The 26257-nt window shown below is 37.6% G+C and overlaps 1 protein-coding gene and 1 pseudogene across 4 annotated transcripts in view; one reads left to right on the top strand and one right to left on the bottom strand.

Moving 5' to 3' along the window:
• ras (Inosine-5'-monophosphate dehydrogenase ras) overlaps positions 1-26257 on the bottom strand; it is a 91521-nt gene that overhangs the window by 59801 nt on the left and 5463 nt on the right. For 3 of the 4 annotated variants that reach the window (XM_089097268.1, XM_089097272.1, XM_089097270.1), the window contains exons 2-4: positions 22240-22382; positions 18998-19046; positions 14689-14790 (exon numbers count right to left, since the gene is read on the bottom strand). In XM_089097268.1, the coding sequence (XP_088953394.1) occupies positions 14689-14790; positions 18998-19046; positions 22240-22337 (249 nt within the window). In that variant the 5' untranslated portion in view covers positions 22338-22382. Of the gene's footprint in view, positions 1-14688; positions 14791-15549; positions 15559-18997; positions 19047-22239; positions 22383-26257 lie in introns of those variants that run through there. The other variant, XM_089097271.1, reaches the window with a different exon arrangement.
• LOC148947116 (uncharacterized) lies at positions 7601-7913 on the top strand (annotated as a pseudogene).

Below are 26257 nucleotides of genomic sequence, written 5' to 3' on the forward strand. Positions count from 1 at the left end.
AAACTCATACTCCTCGGCTGTGCATTCACTGTTGGTCAGTGAATTGTAAAAAGCTTCAATTGGAGGTAGTTTATCCTCGCTTAAGCGAGTACCAGAGCAGAAATAATCGTATGCGTATATACCTTTGCAGGTCAACAAATCATACATTTCACTGTCTGGAAAGTGCTGTTTAAGCAAGGGAACGCTATCAAAATTGTCGCTTTTTTGAACTTTAATCACTTGACTCAATTCCTTGGGGAAAAAACTAAAGGAATCTAAAAACCTGATTTTATTCCAGCACATATGCCCATTATCCACTGCCTGCCATTTCAGTTCGAGAAGCAACAACTTCTCAGCTGATTTGGGAATAATGTTGTAGATAAATGAACTATTTACCCATGGACAATCTACTCCCCCTCCCTCCCTGTGCATACGTGCCAGTACCGGTAAAATAAATTTTAAATCATAATTAGAATTATGAATAAAAACAGGGATAAAAAACTGCTGGCTAACATTTAAATTACACGATTGATGCGCAACCCCCCTAAAATTACTACCTCCAGAGGATCTGACCAGCCACAAATGATTCTGGTATCGTCCTGTGGCCCGGGGCCCGGGGTTCCCTTTAGCCCCCTTATCCCCCTTTACAAACTCCCCCTTACAAACCCAACATATTTTTGATTTTTAATCGCGAGACAATCCTCTGCAGACAGCACCATTGGATAATGGGTATTTCTCAAACGAGAAATAGCACCATTAGCCGTGCCAATCAGTTTAGTCAGTGCCTTGTCCATGCACTCAGGTCCCTCATCCAATGTTTCAACTATTTCTAACAACCGCATGGTGTTAGAATTGTCTCTTTTTGCGTGGGCGTAGGACACTGCAATAGCCTGATGTTCTTTGACTCGGTTTTGATATTGGGGGTCGTTCACTTCCACCAGTTTAGCTTCACAGACCAAAGATATTTTGTTGCACTAGAGAAGGGTGTTCTGGAAATTTTTAAAACGTAGAATGGACCTATTCCCTGAAACCGTTTCCACTGTCTGGTAGCCATGCCGGCTACAATGCTTCATATGATCCCGTAGTTTCATATCCCTACGGAATCTAGAGAGGCATGTTGGACAGTAGAAACATTATCCCCTATGCTTACCCTCCCCCAGAACTCTACTAAAGTCACTGATAGGGTTAAAATGACCGATTGTGTTCGGTTGACTAGGTGGCGTGTAAAACAACCAAACCCCGTGTATAACAAATCAACTGAGGGACCCCTTACGGGGAATACCACCCCCTTCTTTTTTAAACGAACCCCATCTTCAAAATCACTTTCGTATTGTACCACAGTAACGCCGATATTTAAGTGGGCATTAGCCCTTTCAAAAATATCAATGGATCGAAGCGTCACTGGGTATTTTCCTTCTAAGCAAGAAAAATCTACAACTGGAAAACTGGACCCCTCCTTCCCATGTATAGCCCAATTGTCTAAATTCGTCTTGGTAGCGTCATCTGCTAGAGGCTGAAAGGCTGATATGAGGAAAGCATATCGGAAACACTTTTGATCTGTTTCAAAACGGATCCGCTAGACACCACGACAACCCACTAGATCTGGATTATAATTTAAAACTACTGCCCTTTCCCCACCTGCCCCCCTCTTAAAATAAAATCTTTCTTAAATTTACATATATTTACGCTTAAATTTTCAACAAAAAGAACTAGAGAACCACTCCCATTTTCGTTAAAGTTCTCGAGATGCGTTATAATTTGATCGACCCAATCTATGAAAGCTCCCTCAAAATTTTCTAAATTTGAATAAACCAAACGCATCTCGGAATGTATAAAATGATAGTACACCTCACTTTTCCCCTCATTCAAATAAAAAACCTTTAGAACAATTGAGACCTTAATTGAATCCCTACCTCCCCACAATTGTCTTTGGTTCTACTGTCGTGCACGAATTTTATCTACATAGTTGTGTACAATTTCTATAGGATCATAAACAAATTTCCCCCCATTAGGGTATTAAAGGGATCACCTAACGTTGCAGTGAAAACAACTATATTATTTAAAATTCTGTTGGACAGCTGAAAGTCTGGGAGAGTTGTATCCCCCGCCCCCGGGGGGATATTTGCCCCACCCCCAACTTGTTCAACAAAATATGGCGGATGCTCCACGTCAGTTGTTAGAAGTGGAGTCGTGTGGGGATATGTGGGTTGAGGGTTCCCTTTTAAGTATCGGGTAAAATAACATAAAAATTTCAAAGTGTTTTGTCTCAAGTATACCAGCTCAAATGCGCGATAATAAACATTTAAAAAATCACCTAAGAAGTCTTCAATATTATCTGGAATTTGATGTAAATCATCCCATAGTGAATTGTTGGGGGGCTCCACGTGTGCCGCTTCTTCTTCCCCTTGTTCACTGGACGGCGAATATGGGACCAATACTCGCCCAAACTATAAGTGAAAAAATTGCTTATTTTCAAAGTGTTCAAATCACCCCTACTGCTTTTAAAATTTGGATTATTATTGCTTAATAACATTTGGTTAATTCAACTGAAGATAATCTAAGATATGACATGGAAGGCGACAATTTGGTCGTTTATTTTCAAAGTGTTAAAAAATTTTTTTTTTTTCGGCGCTCCCCCCCGCGCCCCCCGAACCTTGCCCCCCCGCGCGTCCCGGCCCCTCCGTGGCACGGTTCGGTGTCATCGCAGAACCTTGGGACACGTCCCGGACCCGTGGTGCCTCCCCCCCGGCGCGTCCCGAACCTTGCCCCCACAGCCCTCCCCGGACCACGCGCTGCCTTCCAGGCGCCGGGTATTCTCATACTGTCCCCAAAAATTTGAAATATTTCTAATTCCATATAGGTTCGATGAACTCCTCATTAGCTCACAATTATTGTAGGCCACCACGCTAGTGTTCCGATTTCCAAGCCTGAACTTCAGACAAGGAAACAGTACAATTAAATGCTGTAAACCGTTAACTCAGTATATCGTCAACAATGTTTCCCCATCACTAAAATATTGGCAAGGGTTTGTAAGATTGAAAGTTATTTTAAAATATCCTTGCGCAAATTACGGGATCCATATGTGACAAATAGATAAATGTGAATAATCTCACTCAATTCCTTCTCTTGAAACTTTGTGATATTCAATTGTGAAAAATAGGAGATTTTGAGTTTCAAATGGTGAGCATTAATTGAAATTACCCATGAAAAATATTCGATTATGAGATAACAGCGAAGAGATAGGGGGGAATGCATAGAAAATAGCAAAGATTAGAAAAAATAGCATTTTGAGTTTCAAAGGCGGTGATTATTAATAGAAATTACCTAAAAATATTCGCTTATGAGATATCGAAGCGATAGCACAATTAGAAAAGAGCGGTTTCTTTGCAAAAAATTACATTTAGATATCTCTGAGGGAGGGGGAGCAGAGAAAAGAGTGGTTTCATTTTAAAAAATTAAATTTAGATATCTCCGAGGGAGATAAATTTAATCCACTGGTTGAGGGTGAGGGGTTAATATCTCATAGAGATAAGTTTATATTGGGATTGAAAGGGACAGAAAAATGAATAAATAGAAAGGTAGGAAAAAATGCTTACATTTGCATATCATGGCTGCACTGGGACATCCGAAGGACCAGGTAGTGCGTGCTGGATGGCCACTTCCTGACCTTGCATTAGTGAGGCAGCTCTTGAAGGCCCAGACAACGTATGATGGAAGGTGGACGAGCCGGTGGCATTACATTCTTGTACAGAGGATCGCACGTGTTTTGGAGGCTTCAGCCAGCTACCATATTGCCGGAAACTAGCCTTCACAGGGCCCGCATTATTCACCCTCGCTTTCTTAGCAAGTTGAGGCGATTGACATTCTTCACAATTGGCCTTAAAAAGAAGAGAAAAAAGTAGTATCTTAATAATTTGCCCCTTTTTTACAGAAAGAAAGTTATTAACTACAATTTTGTTTAGAAAAGTATTGCATTTTAGTAAAGCGAAAAACCCATATTCTCTCCCCCTAATTTTATGAAAATTAACCCACCCTACGTCCACCCTCTCATTGAGTTAATCATGTGTTTTATTCAAGTGAGAGGCATATCTTACTACCTTTTATTCAAATGTTATAGATAAAATCACTAAATGACGAAGAAGCAATTAAGGTAAGAAACAATTATCTTTTCTATTTTGTCACTATTAAAAGTGCTAACCCCCTCCCCAGAAAAAAATCCTGGATTCACGCTCCCCTCCCGGGACTATAAAAGAAACTTTATCAAAAGAAAGCTTGAAAATAATCTGTTTCTCTTCTCCAAAATAGCACATTGCGTCTGCGCCTAATTATTACAATTGCCTCAAAGTGTTTTAATTTTGACGGAGAAACAGTTCCTTTTGACTTTGGCTGCTGCGTTCGTAAACACAGAGGGGAATGGGTGACAAAGTAATTATATGCGTGCGGAAATGTATTGTCAAGTTATCGGCTTAATAGCGACGGGTGTAACAGATAAATAATAATTTTGATAAAATTTTTTTGTTTTTGCGGTTGTTATCTTTCGAGGTTAAATTATTTTTTTTTGGTTTTCTTGGAAAAGGGTTTTTTGTATTAGAGGGGTGGGGGGGGGAATTTAGATGGAAATATAGAGGGAAGGAATTTATAAAAATGTTATTTATTTTTGCGAGAATTTTTTTTTACACCAATGAGGGGGGGGGGGTTAGGTTGTTAGGCTCACCGAAAATATTTTAGTTTTTTAATTTTGAATGATTAAAAGTGAATTTTGACTGTTTCTGCCACATGCGGAACCCAATCGGAAAAGGGGTGACAGCTAATTTTAAACACTTTTAGAGCATTATGGAAGAACCAGTTTAGTTTAATAAAAACAGTGACGGAAGTCAATGGTCGCTTTTAGCTAGGATATAGACACTTAAAATTGCATAAATTTAGCGAAAGAAAATTATTTCTTTTTGCTAGAATTAATGTCGTAAACAGAGGGGGAAGGAAGGATGGGGTTTACGTAACGAAAAAAGAGCGTATTTTACACTTTTTATCGAGTATGAACATCATATAGTGGCGTGTTTATAGGGGGGGGGGGGGGTTTAACCCAAAAAATTAGATGTTAACACCCTAAAACAAATTAATTTTGAAAATAAAAAATTAAAACAGAAAAAAAAATTCTAAATTTTGATGCCAAGGCTTAAATTTAATCAAAAATTTCATTTGTTCTATCCATTGTGTTCTGGAACTTTCTGATAATTTAATCACGTTGCATGCCCGTTATATATGAAATCTCAAGGGTGAATTGTTATGTAACGGGAAAATCATATGTAAGCACGTCTCTGATTGGCTGAGAAGGAGGATGTATCCGACTCTCTGATTGGCTGAGAAGGAAACACGTGATATAACAGTTTCCTGTTCCAGGACACCTTTGACATTCACCCCTAGCATGCACTTGTTCAAAACAACAATAATAAATAAATCCCTGAGGCCTAAAGATTAAAGAAACCATAATGTTTCTTAATTCCCCCCTTCGTGAATCAATAATTTCCATAGCGATTATGTAAATCAATTTCTCAGGTTAGGCTAACCAAACAACAATGAAGCCATGTTTGTTTCTTAAATCCCCCCTCGTGAATCAATAATTTCCCCTAGCGATTATGTAAATCAAGTTTACAGGCTAGGTTCACCTAAAGATCAAAGAAACCATGTTTGTTTCTTAATTCCCCCTTCGTATATCAATAATTTCCCCTAGCGATTATGTAAATCAAGTTCTCAGGTTAGGTTAGCCAAACAATCTCATAGCATTCGCGTCGAGCATGTCCATTCTCACTGACAACGAACAGACATAAATCATCCATAAAACAGACCTGAAAAACATCAAATAAATCGAACCAGCCATGAAACACACATAACCAGCCATGAAAACAGACATAAATGTTAGAAAATTCCTTTTTTTCAAATTCTCACAGCAAAAAAATATCAAAAATCAATAATTTTAATTTTACTTCCTATAACATAATAATATAAACATACAAACACACCTAACAATCAATGACAAAAACAATAAATGTGAGAAAATTACTGTTTTTTTCATGCGAGACAATTCATGTTTTTTCATTGTCAGTGAGAAAACCATAAGCAACGTGGTCATCGTGGGACTCAATAAGGCCATTCTACTGTAGACACTCAATACAATTTTAGAGGTACACAGTCAATTATTATTATTAAGATGAGGGGTGGAACCCCACTATCCCTGGATCAAGGCCCAGGCCTTCAAGACTCATTGCCTCCACACCTCAAAAAACTATGCTCCGTTTGTGGTTGGGGGGGGGGGATTATTGATTTCGCCTCCTCACCCTTATCATAAATCTTGCCAACTGTCTGACTTCTCCTTCCTTCACTAATTTTTCCAGGGTTAGTGGGTTCGCCCCCATCTCAATAATAATAGAGTTCAAGTACCCAAACGATTACCTTAAGCATATTTTTCATTAGATTAGCAACTAAGGGATACACCTCTCCGTCATTTTTGAAGAGTCATCTAAAATGCAATTTTGTGAAATTGGAAACGGGCAGAAAGCCAATGCTAAATGGTGCCATTTGAGCGAAATCAAGCCAAACCGTAAATTCTAAGCATTATCATCTCCAATCAAAAGAAAAAATTCAAACTCCAGCTAAAATTTTCGTATCCGAACAACGTTCGAATGGGAATTTCATAATTTTAAGCTGTATACTGGCTTTTGGTCATTTTTGTCTAAAGCAATGAACCTAATTACAAATTGTTTTTGTGCGACAAAATTGACTGGGTCACTTAAAAGGAAGAAAAAGAAAGTTTACTTCGAACGCGGTGTGATAGAAAACCTTTAGTGAGAGCATTTAAACGTTTTTCTTCTAAAAATGTACATGACAATCCTTATAATTTGGAATTTGGCTCATTAGTAAATAGGTTGATTACTGGTCTTGTGACTAAGTTCAAAAAGAAAGTAAAATACGATACTGAAAATTTTATTTGCAACTGGGAAAATACAACAAACATTTGCTCAAGAATGACAATTTTGAAACACTCCGATTCTTTTTCTCAACTCCTTTTCAGCTAAAATTTTGTATAAATGGTACTAAAAAGAAAATAGCCACGTTAACCCTTAACTGGTCAGGTAGGGTAAAAAATTACCCCATGTACTTTTGTTTTTGATATTTCTCAATAACCCCTGGGGCTAGGCCATCGTGGTTCCGTGTAATCTTCTAACAGCCCACGGAGAATCTTTGTGGGTCAGTCGATCTACTGCGTCCATCCAGAAAGGAGGTTAGGGGGTCTGGGGTAGTTTTTTTTACCCCACTCAACAACTTACGTATCAAAAAACTGAAAACTGTCGGGGTCAAATATTTTGAAAACCGATTGTTAGAGAGTCTGAATGGCTAACATTCGATAGGGAGACTATAGTTGCACTACTTCCATCATTTATCTATATAAAAACTGAAGGTCTTGCAATCTTTTTAGCAGTAAATTTATCATTTCTGCTGTTCCAAAAAAAATTTCTTGTCAAGAAGTTGAATATTTTTGCCCTCCTTTGTCTTTCCCTTTCATTCCTTACTTTTCTAAGAAGTCAAGATGAGTAGCCACAAGAAACTAACTGAGCAAAAAGTCATGGAGCTTCTTGACAAAGAAGAAGATCTAGGAGATCTAACAGATGAAGATGAAGGCTGTGATAGGGGTCCTGATTTTCAGTTTGAAGAAGATGTCATAGAAGGCGAAACTGGCGAAAAGGAAGACGTAGAAGCCCGACAAACTAGTTCTCTAGATGTACAGGAACCCCAGAATTCAAGCACGTTAGACTAAGATGACGTTCCTCTTGCAAGGCGGCGGAAGAAGCCCGTGGGCGTGTTTACTGGTAAAGGCGGTAGAACGAAATGGTCTAAGCATCCATCACCAACTGCACGTACTCGCTCTTCCAATATAGTATCACAACTACCTATCAATCGAGGGTCATCCATGGTATAACAGGAGCTGTCCCCAGAAGAAGCCTGGAACAACCTGTTCTCTAAGGAAATGGCCGAGGAGATCGGGAAGCATACCAACGAAAAGATTGAGCTCTGTCGAGCCAAGTAAAAGCTCAGTCAACTGGAAAAGAGTTCGTTTACAAGTCTGTTGACTTTATCGAAATGAGAGCCTTTATCGGTCTGCTAAACCTAGCAGGAGTGTTCAAATTCTGAGAAGAATCTCAAAATCTCTTTGCACCTGACGGGATCGGCCGAGATATACTTAGAGCAGCCTTGGGTGTCAAATGGTTTCTGTTCATCGAGGGTTGCTTGCACTTTGATGATTTTCAGAATCGACAGCGTCAAGATCGTTAGGCTCTATCAGAGATCTGTTTAGTGCTTTGATTACAGAATGCAGCAAGAACTTCACCCCGTCTGAGTATTTGACAATCGACGATTTGCTCGTTCCCTTCAGGGGTCGACGTGTCTTCAGAATGTACATCCCTTCGAAGTGAGCCAAGTAGAGACTGAGTTTACAGTATCTGACTGATGCCCGCACCTACTACTTATCCAATCCCTTCATATATGGTGGTAAAACCACCGAGATGGTAGCCACACAGTCGATATCCATTCATACCCGCACCGCTTTGACTCTGGCTGTGTCGGTTTTGAACACAAACATAAACATAACCGCGGACAACTGGTACTCCTCGATTGAGTTGGTTGACGATCTGAATAGACAGAATACTACCTACGTAGTAATTCTCAAGAATAACAAGCGCAAGCTCCCGGTAGCGCTTCTTCCGCGCAGGGATCGTGAGCCTGGTTCCTCAATCTTCGGCTTTGCTCAGAAGAAGACTATTGTATCGTATGTACCCGATCTCTTCAATGCACAAAACAAACACGATAGTTGCAAACTTAGGCAAGCCGGCGATAGTCGAGTTTTACAGTGCAAATAAATCTGGAGTTGACAGTTTAGATCAAAATGTGTCAGCTACACTACCAGCCGTCGCTGTCAGCGCTTTCCACTTGCAATCTTCTTTGCAATGCTTGATATTGCAGGCGTAAACACAGGAGTACTTGTCAACACAACAAGAAGTCAAAAAGTCTACTCATACCTCCGGTCTTACAGAATGATTACGTTAACCTCCTTTCAATTGGAACTGATGGTACGATTTATTCATTGGTTTCTGATAAGTAATCCGGAGACCAAGAGCACGATATCCGATAAGCAAATGGGATTTAAAATAGGAGGCTCTACAGACGCTGCGGTTCACCAATTGGTGGGGTGAACCGCAATTGGTGCAGAGCAAGCCTTAGAATGTAAAGAATACGCCTTAGGCATATTCCTTGACATCGAAAGAGCATTTGATAATGTTACTTTTGAATCCATAGAAATGGCCATGAAGGAGGCAAGATTAGATAGATTTATTCAGAAATGGAATTCTCATATGCATCGGAACCGACAGATAGTTGTTGAGCTAAAGGGAGTAAAAAAACAAAGACTGTTCAGAAAGGATGCCCGCAGGGGGTGGGGGGGGGGGTAATCTCCACATATATGTGGAACATGGTCATGAACAGCCTGCTGAATTTATTAAAACATCAATCTGGATATATGTGGATATAGCCAGATATATTCTCCCTATCTGAGAGGATATAGAGCCAGGCATATGTGAAATGATCTACTATCCTTACTGAGAGGAAAATGTCTAAGGACACTGTTTGAATTGGGACAGCACATGCTGGACAAGATCTAAATATGGCCAAAGAGTGATAAACTACGCTTAGCACCTGAAAATAGTGAAGTAGTAGTATTCACGAAAAAGAGGAAATGGCAAACTCCTTTTGCTCTAAAAATATATGGTCACCCATTATCCCTGAAAAAGCAGGTGAAATACCTAGGGGTCATAATCGAACACCAACTGAGCTGAGCATTGTCTTGAAAAAGCGCAGAAAGCCAAAGCTTCCCTAATTCAGTGTCAACCAATGATGGGAAAGATCTCTCAATAAGATCATGTATTTATTTAAGACGGTAATTAGGCCGATTCTGTAATATAGAACAGTGGTTTGGGTCTATTCAACTCAAATGACGAGCCACATAACCCACTTAATAAGGGTGCAAATGATTACACCCGCATATCACGGAACCGCTACGACATCCACGGAGCTTATCTTGGAAATTCTACCCTTAGACAATTTTCTATAGGAAGAAGCAGTAAAACGTGCTGTTAGGCTATATATGAACGGTCAATAGACCCAAAGACAGCAGATACGAAATGGGAAAAGTAAAGACCATGTTGGTATCTGTGGCTCTTTGCTTCAGTTCAAAAAGCTGCATATGCCTCAAGATAATACTATCCCAACAATACAACCGGAGAGGCAATTCCAAATTGTCATGAAGGACAGAAAGGAAGTGGAGCAGGAGATAGAGCTGCTCCACAAAAGTAACGCGATAATATGTTATACCGGGGGTACGTGGTTTGATGGGAAATCGGGGACAAAAGTAATGATATATCAGAATACACCTGATGGGACAAGGAGGTAATCAGTTTTCACCTGATAAAAATTTGCTACAGTTTTTCAGGCAGAAATGTTCGGAATAGAACGGGTAGCTGGAAGAGTGTTGGAAATGGGAAGTACAGGAAAAGATATATGTATCTTAACTTCAATCAAGCATGCCTAAAGGCTCTTCAGAATGTAAAGAGCCGGCAAAATAGAGAATTGGAATGCTACGAAGCTCTAAATAGCTTGACATCCAAAGGAAACCAAATTATCCTGATGAGGGTCCGAGGGTACTCTGGAATAAAGGATAATGAAATGGCAGATGAAACAGCTGAGGCTGGGCCATTATTGAGATATTATGGTCCAGAACCTTTCATCTCAATTTCTCAGGGTTGCTGGAAGGCGGCATTGAGAGGTTGGAGCAATGAGAGAGCGGGACAAAATTAGCATAGGAAAGTGGGATATAAGGAAACGGAGGAATTACTTCCTAAATTCAACCCCACCCTGACTAAAAATTTTCTACGACTGAAAAGGTCCGAGACGAGAATGGTTACAGAAGCCATAACAGGAATTGGAAATTTCGGGAAACATCTTTCCCGAATAGGGAGAGTGTATCCTCATTATGCCAAAAACGTGAGATGGCCACTATAGAAACCAGAAGGCATCTGATGGAACAATGTCCAGCTAGAATTAGGCACCGCCTTGAGATGTTTCATGATGTTATTGTTAAGCTGGAGGACATAGTAAGGGAAGGAGAAGTCCGACAGCTGGCAAGACATATGATAAGGGTGAAGAGACCAAACCCATCATTGCCCCCCCCCAACCATAAATAGAGCATAGTTTTTGGGATGTAGAGGTAATTGGCCTTGAAGGCCTGAACATCGACCTACTGATAGTGGGTGCATCCCTCCTAATATTAATGATAATTATAACACCAATTAAATCTTTATTCAAATTATAAAGAGCAAGAAAAACGCTGTATCTTGAAAGAAAATTTTGAATTGACTCAGCAAGTCAAACATGTGCCAACAAAAGAAGAAATCGATAGTTTTTATTTCAGATGACAAACCGGGAGTCTACAAATACACAAGCTTACTTCCAAGATAGAAACAAATTTGTGCTATCAAGTAACCTACATACACCGTTGCCAGCTAAAGTGATACAGGATTTGGACGAAAAACTAAATTATCCTGTGAAGCGCATTGAACTAGGTACCCAAGATAGTGCAAATAGGTCAGAAATTTAAAAACAATATAAGGATTGCTACAAGGAATTATATCTTTGAAGAGAGTCAATAATAATTATTCTTGGACTTCGAGTAGTAAGTCACTCATTAAATCTCGTGCGGGTTAAACACTTTAACGAAGTGAGGCAATCCAACTCCTCGTAACTACGAGTCATTCTTCGATGAAAAAATTTGATCCCATAATACAAGGCCCAGTATTTTTTTTTCGGAGGGAGTTTTACTAAAAAAAAATTCGGGGGGGGGGGGGGTTACACAAAAAAAAAACTCAGAAAACGCATACAAAATTTGTTTATATCCATTTTTGTTACGTTTTTACGAGTCAGACAAACATTTCGGGGGGGGGGGGTTCAAACCCCCCTAACACCCCCTCTGGGTACGGCCTTCCCATAATAAACAAATGGAAAACGGCCTTTCTAAACAGCATTATTCTACCTAACTGGAGTCAATAAACTTTAAGCAATGTTGCATAAGAAATAACTTGGAAACGGAAGCTACTTTCATTACTCCAAAGATGTTCTAGTCAGGAAATGAACAGAATTTCAGCAGAGTCATACAAAACTGTTCTAAGCATTTTCTAGTTTTCAAACACAATGTTAGACGATTAAATGAGCATAGTTGACCGCAAAGCCTACCGGACAACAGGCTTGAAAAGAAACCGTAGCGTATATTCTTTTTGAAGCATCAGGGAATTTTGTTTTAACCCCTCCCCGTCCCTTTCCTCCGATTATTCTTTTTACAGATAGAACTTTCCCCCAAAAAGGAATACTTCCCAATATTTTCCTTTTTACTGATAAAAAAAGCAAATTTATGTGATAATTTGTAGGTAGTAATAGTAACAGAAACAAATAATTAAGATGAGGTATGTAACGCATAAATTAAAAATTATAATAATGAATATTTAATAATGAACGGATTAGTGTACTTTTGTCCAGATTCAATAGAAAAAATATAATTACGATTTTTTTCACGAAGATTTGAAAAACGAGCCTGATTCTCTTCAAACATGACGGGAATAAAAATAAAAAGTATACCATTAAAATCAGAAGTTCTTCAATCTTGACAAACAAGATAAATCGTAATTTTGCATGAGTAGTATCGATTTGTCTCCTTTATTCCCTCCCTCCCCCTTGGGGGTACGGATTGTCATAGAAAGACGAACGAGAGCTCATCTGGAAGCTAATGCTAATTGGCATGTAGTTTTGTAAATCTGCAAGCATAAAACCGCAGTTGAATGCCTTACGGTATTGGAGAGAGCCGAATTTGGGTGTCGTTTTCGGAATAGAGTGAATTAAAAAGCTGGTTATTTCTTCTTAAAAACGTATTATCAAGGCTAATTACCCAAAGAGATATAGACTCGATTGGATACACAAATGAAGCGGCACATGAAGGCAGCATCACATAGAATTAAGATTTGATATCTTATTAATCTTGAAATAGAAAATGAGACATCATATCCTAGCTCAGATGGTCAAGCACTCGCTTTGGATGCGAGTAGTGTGGGGATCAAATTCCTCACTATCACTTTTATTTCCAAGAAGGAGTCGAAGAACAGTGGATTCAAAGTGGTGGATGGGCTGTTAATCATTCGGAATGAGGTATAATACATTTTGTTCTGGATAAAAGAATTAAGAAAATAATCCATGTCGTTTTAGCTTTGGCCAAAAATGTAGCGTAAATGTTACGTACAATAAATCAGCATAGACTGATTTACTGAAGAGTTAAATAATAGCTATAAATTAACTCAGTCGGATAATATATTAAAAAGAATCCTTCAACATATCCATATGGTCAAAGTTGGTTATAGTCTAATTCTCAGTGTTTTGCCACTTCTCAGAAAGATTTCAATAAGTAGCTCATCCCCCGACTTCCTATGTATGAAGAAAAAACAAGAAAAATAGAGGACACATCGGTGCTATCTATGCAAGAAAAAAGTTATCTTCCTTATTATTTGGGTTGGGGGGGGGGGCTGTACGTGTCCTTCATGGGGTTTCCTACAATGACGATTCCAACAGTATACTTTTAGTTTCGATCCGACGCAGGTTTCGAAGGGTTTCAGTCTATTTTTCGAAATTCCCATAAATTTGTTTTCACAATAACATTTTACTCTTAGGACTAATCGAAATAACAGTAAATAACATTCCTGAATCAGCTACAAATGGCCATTTTTCTCTCTGGACAGTGTTTTTTTAAGTGTTTTAAATTTTTGGTTACTAGCGGCCGTGGTAGGCTGGAGCTATCGCTGCAACCATGATTAACCAACCCTACAGAAATATTATTTACAATAGCCAACCGGTAAAAATTCGACAGAAAGTTTGAACGAGGTCAGAAGTAAAGCTTAATATCTAACATTACATTTAAAAAAGCTTACGATAACTTTTCTTTGGTATCATTATCTAAGTTACCCAAAAACCTTTATTCTCAGGATGTTTCCCTATTTCTGTAGGATACAAAACTAGCACCTTACTGAAGACATAAACTACATTTGATTTTCGCACAATGGAAACATAAAGCACCTTAAGATGTTTGTTAAAGTAGAAAAAAGCAGTGTGGGATATTTGTATACAGTTTGAATTCTCTGCAAAATTAAGGGCCTAAAATTTACCCGTCTAAAAAGCCATATGCTACCTGATTGCTAATTTACCAAATAATCAAATTAACAAATACCAAAATTAATTGCAAGAATTTTGTCACTAAGAAATTACTAATCTGCAAAAAGATACATATACGGTACCACTTATATACATTTGTCAAAAACGAAATTCAAACGCCTAGTCAAGTATTTTTTTTAGCATCTATTACAGGGCCGTATCCAGGATTTTTGTCCAAGGGGGGGATACAAAAATAAACTTAAAAAACGCATCGAAAATTTCTTTATATGCATTTTTGCTACGTTTCTACGAGCCAGACAAACATTTCGGCGGGAAGGGATTCAAACCCCCTAGCCCCCGGATACAGCCTTGAACTATTATAAAGACCTAAATAATGTAACTAATTGAACTGAAGCATACCGCCATTGCAATTGCCATATCTGATTCAGTAACGGTGTCCATTGGTGACGATACTAGTGGTGCCTTTAATTTGATTTTCTTTGTCAAAGCAGAAGTAAGATCCTGTAAAGATGGGGAATGAAAAGGGGTTTTCCATTAATAACCTTAACTGTCAATAAAAATGCAATTATATCAATTTAGTACATAATTTTAAAAGATAAAATTAAACTTAGTCTTTCTACATTTTTTTTTCACTTGCATAAATACACAGAAACGCCAGTCATTTCCGGGGAATACTTTACTAGAACCTTTCCCCTTTCCTCCGCAATCAGTGGTTTGCCCCCTCCAGATCCCCCCTATACTTTCAAAATACCGTTTTTTTAGTATTATCAGTGAAAAAATACCTTTTTGGTAAGAATTTTTTAAAAAATCCTCCCTGCTTAGAGTTTCAAAAATCCGTCCCCTCCCCCTCCCCTGAGTCTTGCTAATTAACGCCACTGAACCAAAAGTGTTTCTCAATAGAAACCAAGACTAAACAAAATGGAAGTTGATAATAATATATAGCATAAACCGAAAGAATATGCTTGTGCTGTTGTACATGCTTATAAATTTGAAAAATTTGTAAAGCCCTTTAAATTTGAAGTTACAAATCAAAAGTTATTAGTACATGAACATTTACAGAATTTAAAAAAAGGGAGGGAATTGACCCCAAAAGAGGTGCATTCTTGACGGAGCTTCAACTTGTTCAAGAACTCTATGGTGCACGTCACAAGCCTTTATATACAAAAATACAGAATTTAGCATTTTTCCGGAGAGAGGTATGTCGCGGATGCATGTTTAGTCATTTTTGCCTCTTTTTTTCGCACACCGAGGGATTGATCACACTGAATCAGCAGTCGTAGGATATCGAGAGAGAGATTACTCTCTCTCTCTCTCTTTCTCTCTCTAAAAATGTAACTGAGATTACATTTTTAGAGCCCTTTTCATTAGCAGAGAGACTACACTGCTGCAAATTGTCATTTTGTGTCGGAAATAAACAATTTTGGCCCAACAAGGGCCAAAAATCTGAGATAGCCAATCAATTTAGAGCCGTCCTAGCCGAGTGTTGCGTTGGATTTAGGATCCTTTATCCAACAGGGCGAGGGTTCGAATCCTAGTGCACCCAATTATTTGTTTTGGGACGGAGGTCAGTGGCGTGACTCTGTAAGCTCAGCCAGAGTCGATTCAGCTCTAAAAGGGTACATGGAGGAATGTAGGGAAGGTAAACAGGAAGGGTATGCGAAAGCACAGGATGGCTGGCCCCCATCCCCCCTTTGCACTTCCATGCTGAAGGGCCTTGAGACGGAGATCAGCACCGCCGGTTCGCACCTTAAGGGTCTAGTGCCACAGCCTTTAATTTAGAGCTATTATATCAGAGCTATTAATCATATAACTTCCAAGTTTCAGAGGCCATGCTACCACTTGTTGGCAAATTCCTCCCTAAACATTATGCAAAATACACGTTCATTACAAAGCGTATATTCGGCAAAACGAACGGTAATAGAGTTTTGTATAGATGTATACTGGGGGACAAATCGCTGTTGGCTTTTATAGTGACTGACGACACCAAAAGGGAATTGCCAGTATATTCTTGCTTTGAATCAAAAATAAAATATGGCGTAGTGAATCTACCAAAATAACTCGCCCTAGAAAGGGCACTGGGGCGAATAAGAAATCCTATGGTGAAGGAATCCTACGAATACCGAAAAGGGTGCCGCAAGTGCCAGCACATAAATCGGCCACCCGCGGCAAATGGCATGGACAGTGTCAGCAAGCTTGCCACATGGAACATTAATGGAGACTGAAAGCAGTGAAATTTCCCCATTAATAATCAAGCTGAAAGAATATGAATAGCATCTTAAGATTAGCCAATATACATGGTACCTTTGGCTCTCCAAGAAGTACCAAGTTCAAGAAGAAGAGAAAGATAACGGGAATAGGGGATATTCCAGTTAAGAAAACAAATATATAAGACTAATAATTTGAAGGAACTTAAGTTTATTAAAGAATATCTAGTAGAAGTATCACTACCAAAGAGCTTAAACCAATTTAAGAAAGTTGTTACCCCGTACGAAAATATTAACCTAGAAGAAATGGAAACTGAATAGAACAAATAGAAATCCAATTTGACAAATATATACGGCATCAAAATTGAGCAGCTTTTAAAGAAGACAGGGGAGGGTTAGATTCCAACTAATTCCTTCGTATTATACTCAAATATTTCAATACCAGATAAAGCTAGCATTAGACCACTAAGTTTTCCAGTCAGGCCATATACGCTACGACCTAAGAGGTGGCTGCCAACACTTTGGCCACAGGAAAGATGTATGCCGTAATGACTCACATATTTGTGGGAAATGTGCAAGCAAAGGACATTCTGCACAGAATTGCAACCCAAATCAAATGAAACACAAAAACTGTCACATCACAAACTACACAAGCGGAAGTACAATTTGCGCAAGTATAAAGAAACTCTTTTGACATGTTAAAATAGAAAGGACGTAAAAGACTGGCGGCTACTGAAAACAGCAACAAAATAAAAGAATCTCTTGCAGAAACAGCAGATTTAGAGATAAATACAGCTGTGCAAAATTCAGAAACTACTAACCTCCTCAAACGTACAAGAAAATAGCATCAAAACCAATCGCAAAGAAAGACTGAAAATTAAAAATTAGAAGAGCTGCAGAAAATAAAGGAAAAAAAATTTTCCTGGAATGATTAATTTTGATGAAAAAAATAGAAATAGAGCTATAAGACGTATCTTTATCAACAACCAGGGGCTAGCAAGAATAGCCAAGGCAATAGAAATGGTAGAATAAAATTTATGCTATTGAATTACATTAGTTTATACAAATCAAAAATTAGTGGTATTAAAGAAAAAAATACCTTCTCATTTTTGCTCATTAGTTCGGTGACCGGCGTCCCCCCCCGGAAAATACCCTCACGGAAAATATCCCCTCATATATGGAATAAGTTCTGCTCATTTTGGGGTTTAATATTACTCTTTACTTTCATAATAAGAGCATAGACCAGAAATATTGCCAGAAATCATATAAGGGAGTAGATATCAAATTCACATTATTGATGCGTTTTTTAAAGTTTCTTCCCCCCCCCACCCCACCCCAACAAAAATCCTGGTTACGGCCTTGGGGATCATAAAATAATTTCTACCTCACCCTCCCCTCGTCTCTCCCTTAGAAATAATTCTGTACTTATCTGACAACTCAATCAGAGCTGGGATGTTTTGGCATTAAAATACACCCTTTGAGGTATCTCCCTCCCTCCAAAACTACAAAACAATCAGGGGACCCCATTGCAGAAGTTTAAGTCCCTTTTTAAGTGTTGTAATTTGCCCATTGCTTTTTACAGATAGTATTTGTTAATGGGAGACTAACGGATACTTTTTGCGGGGGATTTTTCTGCAGGGGGGGATTGTCTGGGGGAATTTTCAGTGTGGAGTAAATTTTTGGGAATAATTTCCTTTCAGCAAGGATTTATTTTCCGGGGGATATTTACCACGGGGGTATTTTCTGCGAGGGGATATTTTCAGCGAGGGGGTGGTATTTTCCGGGGGGGAGTAAACGCCTAGAACCATTAGTTCAACACCCCCCCTCAACTTTTCAAGGAAGTTTATGCTGAATACCCATAGCCGCTCCTACAATGTTCCAGACACGCTCTTCTGACAACCAGTATGTAGATACCGTCTTTTGATTTACTTTAACATCTCTCTCAACTTTACATGAATGTTTAACTTGATTCCTCTTAGTTGGTCCTGAGGTAGGCTATTGCAGATATGCCATTTTGACAACCTTGATGCACTTGATGTCTTTTGATTTTACTTAATATTCCCCTCAACATTCCCGGAAAGTTTCAAATTAATAGCATTAACCGTTTCTGAGATATTGCAAATGCACCTTTTTGACGACCAGGATACAGATAGTGAATTGTTATTTATTTCAGTGTCCCTCTCAACATTCCCAGGAAATTTCAAGTTAATATTCTAAGCCGTTCTTGAGGTGTTGCAGGTACCCCCTGCATAGGAGGGGGCTAGTTGCCCTCCAATGTCTTTTGACTCTTAAAAAGGGGCATCTGGAACTTTCAATTTTAAATCAAATAAGCTCACTCTGAGGTTTCTAGGATAACTTCCATAAAAGGTAGCCAGGTGAAAAAAAATCCAATACTTTGAAGCATATCATTATTTACTATTGCGCTACCTGTGGTGGAAAGTAATAGTAACCATTGGGAATCGAGATTAAAATATAATAGTACAGAAAATAAAATCTAGGCTTACCACTGAATCAGCAGTGAAGTCGATGAAACCAGGAAGGATTATGAAGTCACTAAAAAAGAATGTATATATATATATATATATATATTTTGGGATGCAAAGGACGTAAAATGTATTACCCCCCCCCACTCTCTTTCTCTCTCTTTCTCAACTTGTTTTCTTTCTTAAGTTTGAAAAATACAGAAGTTCGAACTCGAAAATTGTTGCACAAAAATTATTTATACCACACATCCATAAATATAGTTTGACTTATTTGATAAAATACTATTGAGAGAAGATTGAAAGAATTCTCGACAAGTCATGTTCCAGTTGTTCTAGATTCTAGACCAAGAAACTTTCTGGAATGGATGCATGGGTCAAATTAAGTCATTCGGTCTTTTTTCAACATCATGCCTCTACCATTTCTCTACAAATAAGACCTAAAAGGTCCTATGATTACACGTGATGGGCCTGCGTTAAATTTGAACAAAAAAAAAGTTTATCCTATATTTTTACGTCTCCCAGAGTATACCTTGGTTAGTGTCTAAACCCAACCGTGAAAGTTTGAAGAGTCTGACCTTTATTCTTTTTCCTGTCTCATAGTCTATGTCACGGGGCAAGAGCCTGTGACCCACGGACTACCGAGTGACGCATTTACTAATTTCGAATGACCTAGTTTAGTGAAAGAAGCGTTATAATATATAAATTAAATTAGAACATATCGATACCAAGCAAATATTTTTAGAATAAGAAAAACGTAAAGAACTCGACGATAAAGTTACATAACGATATTAGGCGGAATATTGCAACATTCTCCAGACAAATTTTGCCATTTTTAGGCCCGTTGTGTGTGGTCTTCTCTCAATTGTAGATCATGTTCATGTGGTACTAACTAAGCCTGGTTCCACGGACTTAGACGAGATTCTAAACGAAACTTGGTTTATTTTATACATTACCATAAAGAAGATTCTTTAGCAAAAATTCAAAAAGTGTTATCTTACATTTTTTTTTAAACACTTAATTTACAATCGATCTACAGAAATTAAACAAGCTGTATCAATTCCTTCAGGCTATTTACCTACCTGATTTTGTGGACAAGATATATAGACTCCTTTTTTTTTCAGTACATGAAAACTCTTTTCTTGCTCACCTAAATGCTTAAGAAAAGGATTATTTATTGTGAAACAACTTTTGCCGTGTCTTAAATCCACGAAAATTCTTAGCACCAACTACTAGTCTGAATTATAGCAAAAGAAAAACCGAAAGCACAGTTTTTAGTTTTTCTGCTCTCGTCTAAAATTTACGGTGTGCAACAACCGCCTTTTGAACTACCCTAGCTAAGTGGTATACCCGTCTTCAAGGAATCTTCCAAGCCTTTTAACTATGGAAGGGGTCGATCCAGCAGCTTGTACCGCATCTGGAACGTGAACAAATTTTGATAACTGGAACTTGATGTGTCGAAAAGCCGTCAGGGGCGTCAATTCCCAAAATGACGCATAACTGACGCCATTGGCGTCAATTAGGTTTCACACTTGGTAGATTATTTGATTTTATTTTTGCTCATTTTTTGTTTAATGGAGTTCTTTACTTTTCTTTGAAAAACTTATTTTGTGGAAAAGTTTTTTTAATTAATAACGATAAAAAAGCAAAGAAGAACGGCCTCCCACAGCAGCCTACAGCATGCACTCCACAGGGCGTGACTCAGATAAGGAAGCATTCTGGACCCTAACATGCGTCTTTCGGCTACTGAACGAAACTGGTACATGTTGAAATGAAAAAAAAATCGTAAAATACAAAAAAAAATCGTTATTGCAAATTAGATCCTTTTAACCGTTATTTTTCTGGGGCTTTTAATATCAAATTTTAAAAGTGTAACACAAGAAAGGCCTACTAACAAATCTATGGATTCGTTTCGAAATGTCAACATTGGAATTTATATAATTAGACTTAAAACAATCATGGTGTTACCACAGCACAAAAAACAACTTCAACTTTTATAAACAAAAGTACTAAATCTTTGTTTAACCATATCTTTTATGTAGTATCATTACATGTTTTGTTTTTATTATTGCGAGGCAAAACCGTCAATTATGTTCCTTTTTGAGCATTTTTCCAGGAGGGTAGTGAGTTTCCTAGAAGGCACTGCCCAATCTTTCTCCTTTACTAGCTACACCCAAGCTTCGTTTTGAGGGTAGGAATTTTTTTCTACTTCGAGACATGCAAAAGAACGACAATTCGACCAAGGGGAGTCGTTTGAGGGGTGGGGGGAGGGGACAGTCGCCCCCCTTATTTGGAGAAAGATTATTATATAGCCCATGCCCCTTCATTATCCGGATATAAACCCCTCTTGCGCCCCCCCCCCCCGATAAAAATGCTGGAGCTACGTCCCTGCTTCGACCCTTTGTCCTGAAAACAACCGACATGATGGTGGCAAGATTAGTATGAATTTTACCCATAATAAACATATATATATATATATATATATATATATATATATATATATATATATATATATATATATATATATATATATATATATATATATATATATATATATATATATATATATATATATATATATATATATATATATATATATATATATATATATATATATATATATATATATATATATATATATATATATATATATATATATATATATATATATATATATATATATATATATATATGTGTGTGTGTGTGTGTGTGTGTGTGTGTGTGTAAAGAAAATAAACACAGTAAGAATTATATTTAGGGAGGGTCCAAACCGTTCATGGAGGCCCCCCAACTATGGAGAAAAGTTTTTCTTTGCCCTATTCAAAGCAGAAAATTGTATATCTTGCGTCACCTTTCATATGTTGGGCGGGGAAAGAGGAGAGAGAGGGGGGGGGTGGAGTGTGAAACTTCCAAAAATTTTCCTGGCTATGGTAATGAAATATATATATATATATATATATATATATATATATATATATATATATATATATATATATATATATATATATATATATATATATATATATATATATATATATATATATATATATACGTGTGTGTGTGTGCGTGTGTGTGTGTGTGTGTAAAGAAAATAGACACAGTAAGAATTATATTTAGGGGCCCCAACTATGGAGAAAAGTTTTTTACCCTATTCAAAGCTGAAAATTGTATATCTTAGCGTTACCTTTCATACGTTCGGGCGGGGAAAGAGGAGGGAGTGTGAAACTTCCAAAATTTTTCCTGGCTATGGTAATGAAAACACTTACTTGTAAGTCATTCCTTCTCCGCTAGAGAACATTTGTGCTCCTGTTAAGCCATCCTCTGGAACATAACCAGTACCTCCAGTTATCAAAAAATCAGCCATACTGTCCAGCTACTTCAATTTCAAGCAAAAGAATATCGTGATGCTCTGAAATTATGCTCGAGTGAATGTTGCTAAATCAACAGTTTGAAAAATGAAATCAGAGCAACGGAAGCTGAATAATTTAGATTATAAATTATAATAAGTGTACAATTACATAGAGTGAGCAATTGGGTTGAGAATCGAATGAACAAGTTTTTATTCTTCCTGTACAAAGTCATTAACAGCAATTAATTTAGGAAAACAAGGTTTTTTCGGATGAAAGTAGAGAGCAAAGCAAGGGGACACTGACTCCCCACCACCTGGTGTACATCTCGGAACGCCACGAGCTCTGCCATGCTTGGAACAGTTCTGCCACATTTGGCAAAGTCTCCAAAACACTTGGCACACTCAAAAAGACACTTGCAAAGGCGGGTCTACGGAACAATCTTGGGAGGGGGGGGTGTGGTAATGTGATAAGGGTGCCAATAATTGACCAAATTGACAAGTTTGTTTAAAAAAGGGTAAAAAAATAGTATGGGCGCCAGAAAAAAAACTTGAGGGAACGCCCCCTTCTGCCCTTGAACGCTTGACACGGCTCCGCCACGCTTGGAACTTCTCACCTGGTGCACATTATTTAAGAGAGAGGTCAAACCCTCGGACAAAGTTGAAACTTCGAACGAAAAAAATTATTTCTTTGCAGTTTATTCACCATATTTTTGAAAAACTGTTCCAACTGGTCATAGATATTTTCCGGTCTTTATGGAATTCTGGAAAACTTGCCCTTTACTGAAAAGAAACCAACGCAACAAAACAGTATTAGGAGCAGAAAATTCTTAAGCAGCCTGCAGACAATAAAAGAATAATTTATAAAGATCTCAATTGTCTTTTATCAGCAACAAAATACACGTAAAATAGATTATACTATACATTTTAATTCTCTAAAAAACTCAAGACAGCTTATTTTCAGAAAAGAGCTAGTATTTCAGGATTTACAAAAATATAGGAAAATATCACAGGTCAGTTTATTTGAAACAGTTTTTCGAAAATACGATGCATAAACTGCAAAGCAGTAATTTTTGTTCGTTTTAGGTTTCATTTGTAGTCTTTTTTATAACTAACTTTTGTTCGTTTTTAGCTTTAAGAAATATACATGAGATAAATTAACTTTTGATCGTTTTTAGATTTAAGAAATGAACACAATAAACCTTATAGAAAGATCTTTGCTCAGCTTCGACGGAGAAATTATAGGAGTCAACACAAGTTTTTTATTAAAATAGTAAAAAAGTATACTTTCATTATTTTCGTTTCTTGGACTTTAATGTTTTTGGGGTAGTGATCATTCGGAATGAAAAATGTACCATTGGAATTACTACGGTCTAAAACCCTATACAGGATAACTGCAGTCCCCTGCCTAGACCAAGAAAGAAAAACAATTTTTTGCACGGAAGCACTGAAGTGACTTCAGTGCTTCCGTGCAAAAAAATTGTGGAAAAGCCTCCTTTTTCTTCTTCTTTTCATCGCCGCAAGTGAAAGCTAAAAAATGAATACCTTTTAAAAATGGGAGTCGACATTTTCAACCCCCGGATACCCCCCCCCCCACCCCGTGGGAAATCCTCTCACACGCAAAATTGAACAGCCATATACAATGCACAAAATAGATACCTCAAAATGCCGAAGAGATGTCCTAAGGGGTCACAAAAGGACCAGATACCAAAACAGTTCTAGGAAAGGGACTGATTGGTCTCCAATCACTTTCGACTTTAAAAAACAAGGACTTGAACTCTCAATTTCCAATCGAATGAGCATTCTCTAAAGTTTCTAAGACCACGAGGAGGTGGTTGGGGGTGCGGAAGGGGCAGCCCCCCTCCCATACGGAATCAATTCTGTTCATTTTGAGGTTTATACTCTTTACTTGCATATAACAGCACAGACCAGAAATATTCCAAGGAATCTTTTTTTTTTTTTTTTTTTAGTAAAATTAGGGTTTATTCATCAACCAAAAATAACAAAATCCAGAAGCTAAGCTTGTACAAGAGATCACTACCCCAGCTAGGCCTAAAAACAACAAAAAAAAAAAACTATCATATAAAAATCACTAATAAGCAACTATACCAACCCTACTCGTTACCAACTCATCAATTCTCAGCATTCAACATGTTTGACCTTGTCCTTCACTATCCATCAACCAAACACAAAAATCAAAAAAAAAAAAAAATAATCAAGAGAGATTATACATCAATTTCTAACTCCACATCTCCCTCTTCTTTAGAAATAACTCTGTATCTATCTGATGTATTTATTTTCAGTGAGCATGTAGTTGCCTAAGGGAATTTTCCTGGTGGGGGTATTTTACGGGGGAGTAACTTTCCATGGAGAGATTTTCCGTCTGGTGAAGGAGTTTTTCATGGAAGAGGAGCCAGATTTTTTGGCATTATTTAAAAAACGATCAGAAATTAAATAAAAAAACAAGTTTTTTCAACTGAAAGTAAGGAGCAACATCAAAACTTGAAAAAAACAGAAATTATTATGTATATGAGGGGGGTAATCCCCTCCTCAATACCTTGCTTTTTATGCTAAAGTTTGGCTTTTTGTCCCAATTCTTTAAGAACCGACTCCTGAAATACAAGGGCCGCTGAAAGAAAAGCTACAACACTAAGTAGCTTTTTTAAATATAAAAAATTTAGCGGGAAGTACGAGGTATTGAGGAGGGGGTGACCCCCTCATATACGTAATAATTTCTGTTTTTTTAAGTTTTGATGTTGATCCTTACTTTCAGTTGAAAAAACTTGTTATTTTATTTAATTTCAGTAAAACGCAAATCTCGTTCTGGTCTTTAGAAGGCATGCACTTAAACTCTTTTGATTTAGTTAAATATTAGTAGTAGCATTAGCAGTTCTGAGAGTTCCAACTTAATGCCCTCAGCTATTAATGAGACAGTGCTAATCTGCCTCTTTGACAACCTGCACGCATATAGTGCCTTTTTATATTAAATAAAAAAAAAACAAGTTTTTTAACTGAAAGTAAGGAGCGACATTAAAGCTTAAAACGAACAGAAATTATTCCGTATATGAAAGGGGCTGTCCCCTCCTCAATGCCTCACTCTTTACGCTAAAGTTTCTTATGGTTTTAAAAAATGAAGTTGTGAGACAGAGCCAAACTTTAGCGTAAAGAGCGAGGTGTTGAGGAGGGGACAGCCCCTTTCATATACGGAATAATTTCTGTTTGTTTTAAGTCTTAATGTCGCTCCTTACTTTCAGTTAATAAAACTTGTTTTTTTACTTAATTTCTGTACGTTTTTGAATTAATGCAGCTTTGATTTTGGCTCACAGTACCTGAATAATTAATACAAAATGTGCATATTAATTTTTTTTTTGCTAAATGGCTTTCTCGACATTTTTATCTGACGTAACTTACAAATTAACTTACGTAACGAACTTTTATATTCGTATATTTTTATTATGTATATTAGGGGATTTGCTGAAGTTCAAATTTTGTTCCAATTCTTTAAGAATGACCCCTTAATCACAAAGGCCATTAATTAGAATAAATAGCTCTGATGAAAGTACAAAAAAACATTAACGTAAAGAGCGAGGTAATGACTAGGGAGTGAACCCAATCATAAACGTTATAATTTCTGGTCGTTTTAAGTTTTGATGTTTCTCCTTAGTTTCAGTCGAAAAACTTGTTCTTTTATATTTAATTTCTGATCGTTTTTTCTAAATAGATCTGGGAAATCCGGCGCCCCCTTCATAGCATTGTCCCTTCCCCCATAAAAACTTGCTCTCACGTAACCCCTTACCCCCAAACTACCAGAAACTTCTGTATACTTTCCAATAACCAATACTATATGTAAACATAGGGCAAAGTTCATAACTTGCAGACCTTCCCCCAGAGACTGTGGGGGATTTAGTCATCATCAAAGACATAATTATTGTATTCTT

This window comes from Artemia sp. Qi Xiang Cuo, chromosome 11 (genome assembly GCF_049724085.1).
Source record: "Artemia sp. Qi Xiang Cuo chromosome 11, ASM4972408v1, whole genome shotgun sequence".
In the NCBI taxonomy this organism is placed as follows: domain Eukaryota; kingdom Metazoa; phylum Arthropoda; class Branchiopoda; order Anostraca; family Artemiidae; genus Artemia; species Artemia sp. Qi Xiang Cuo.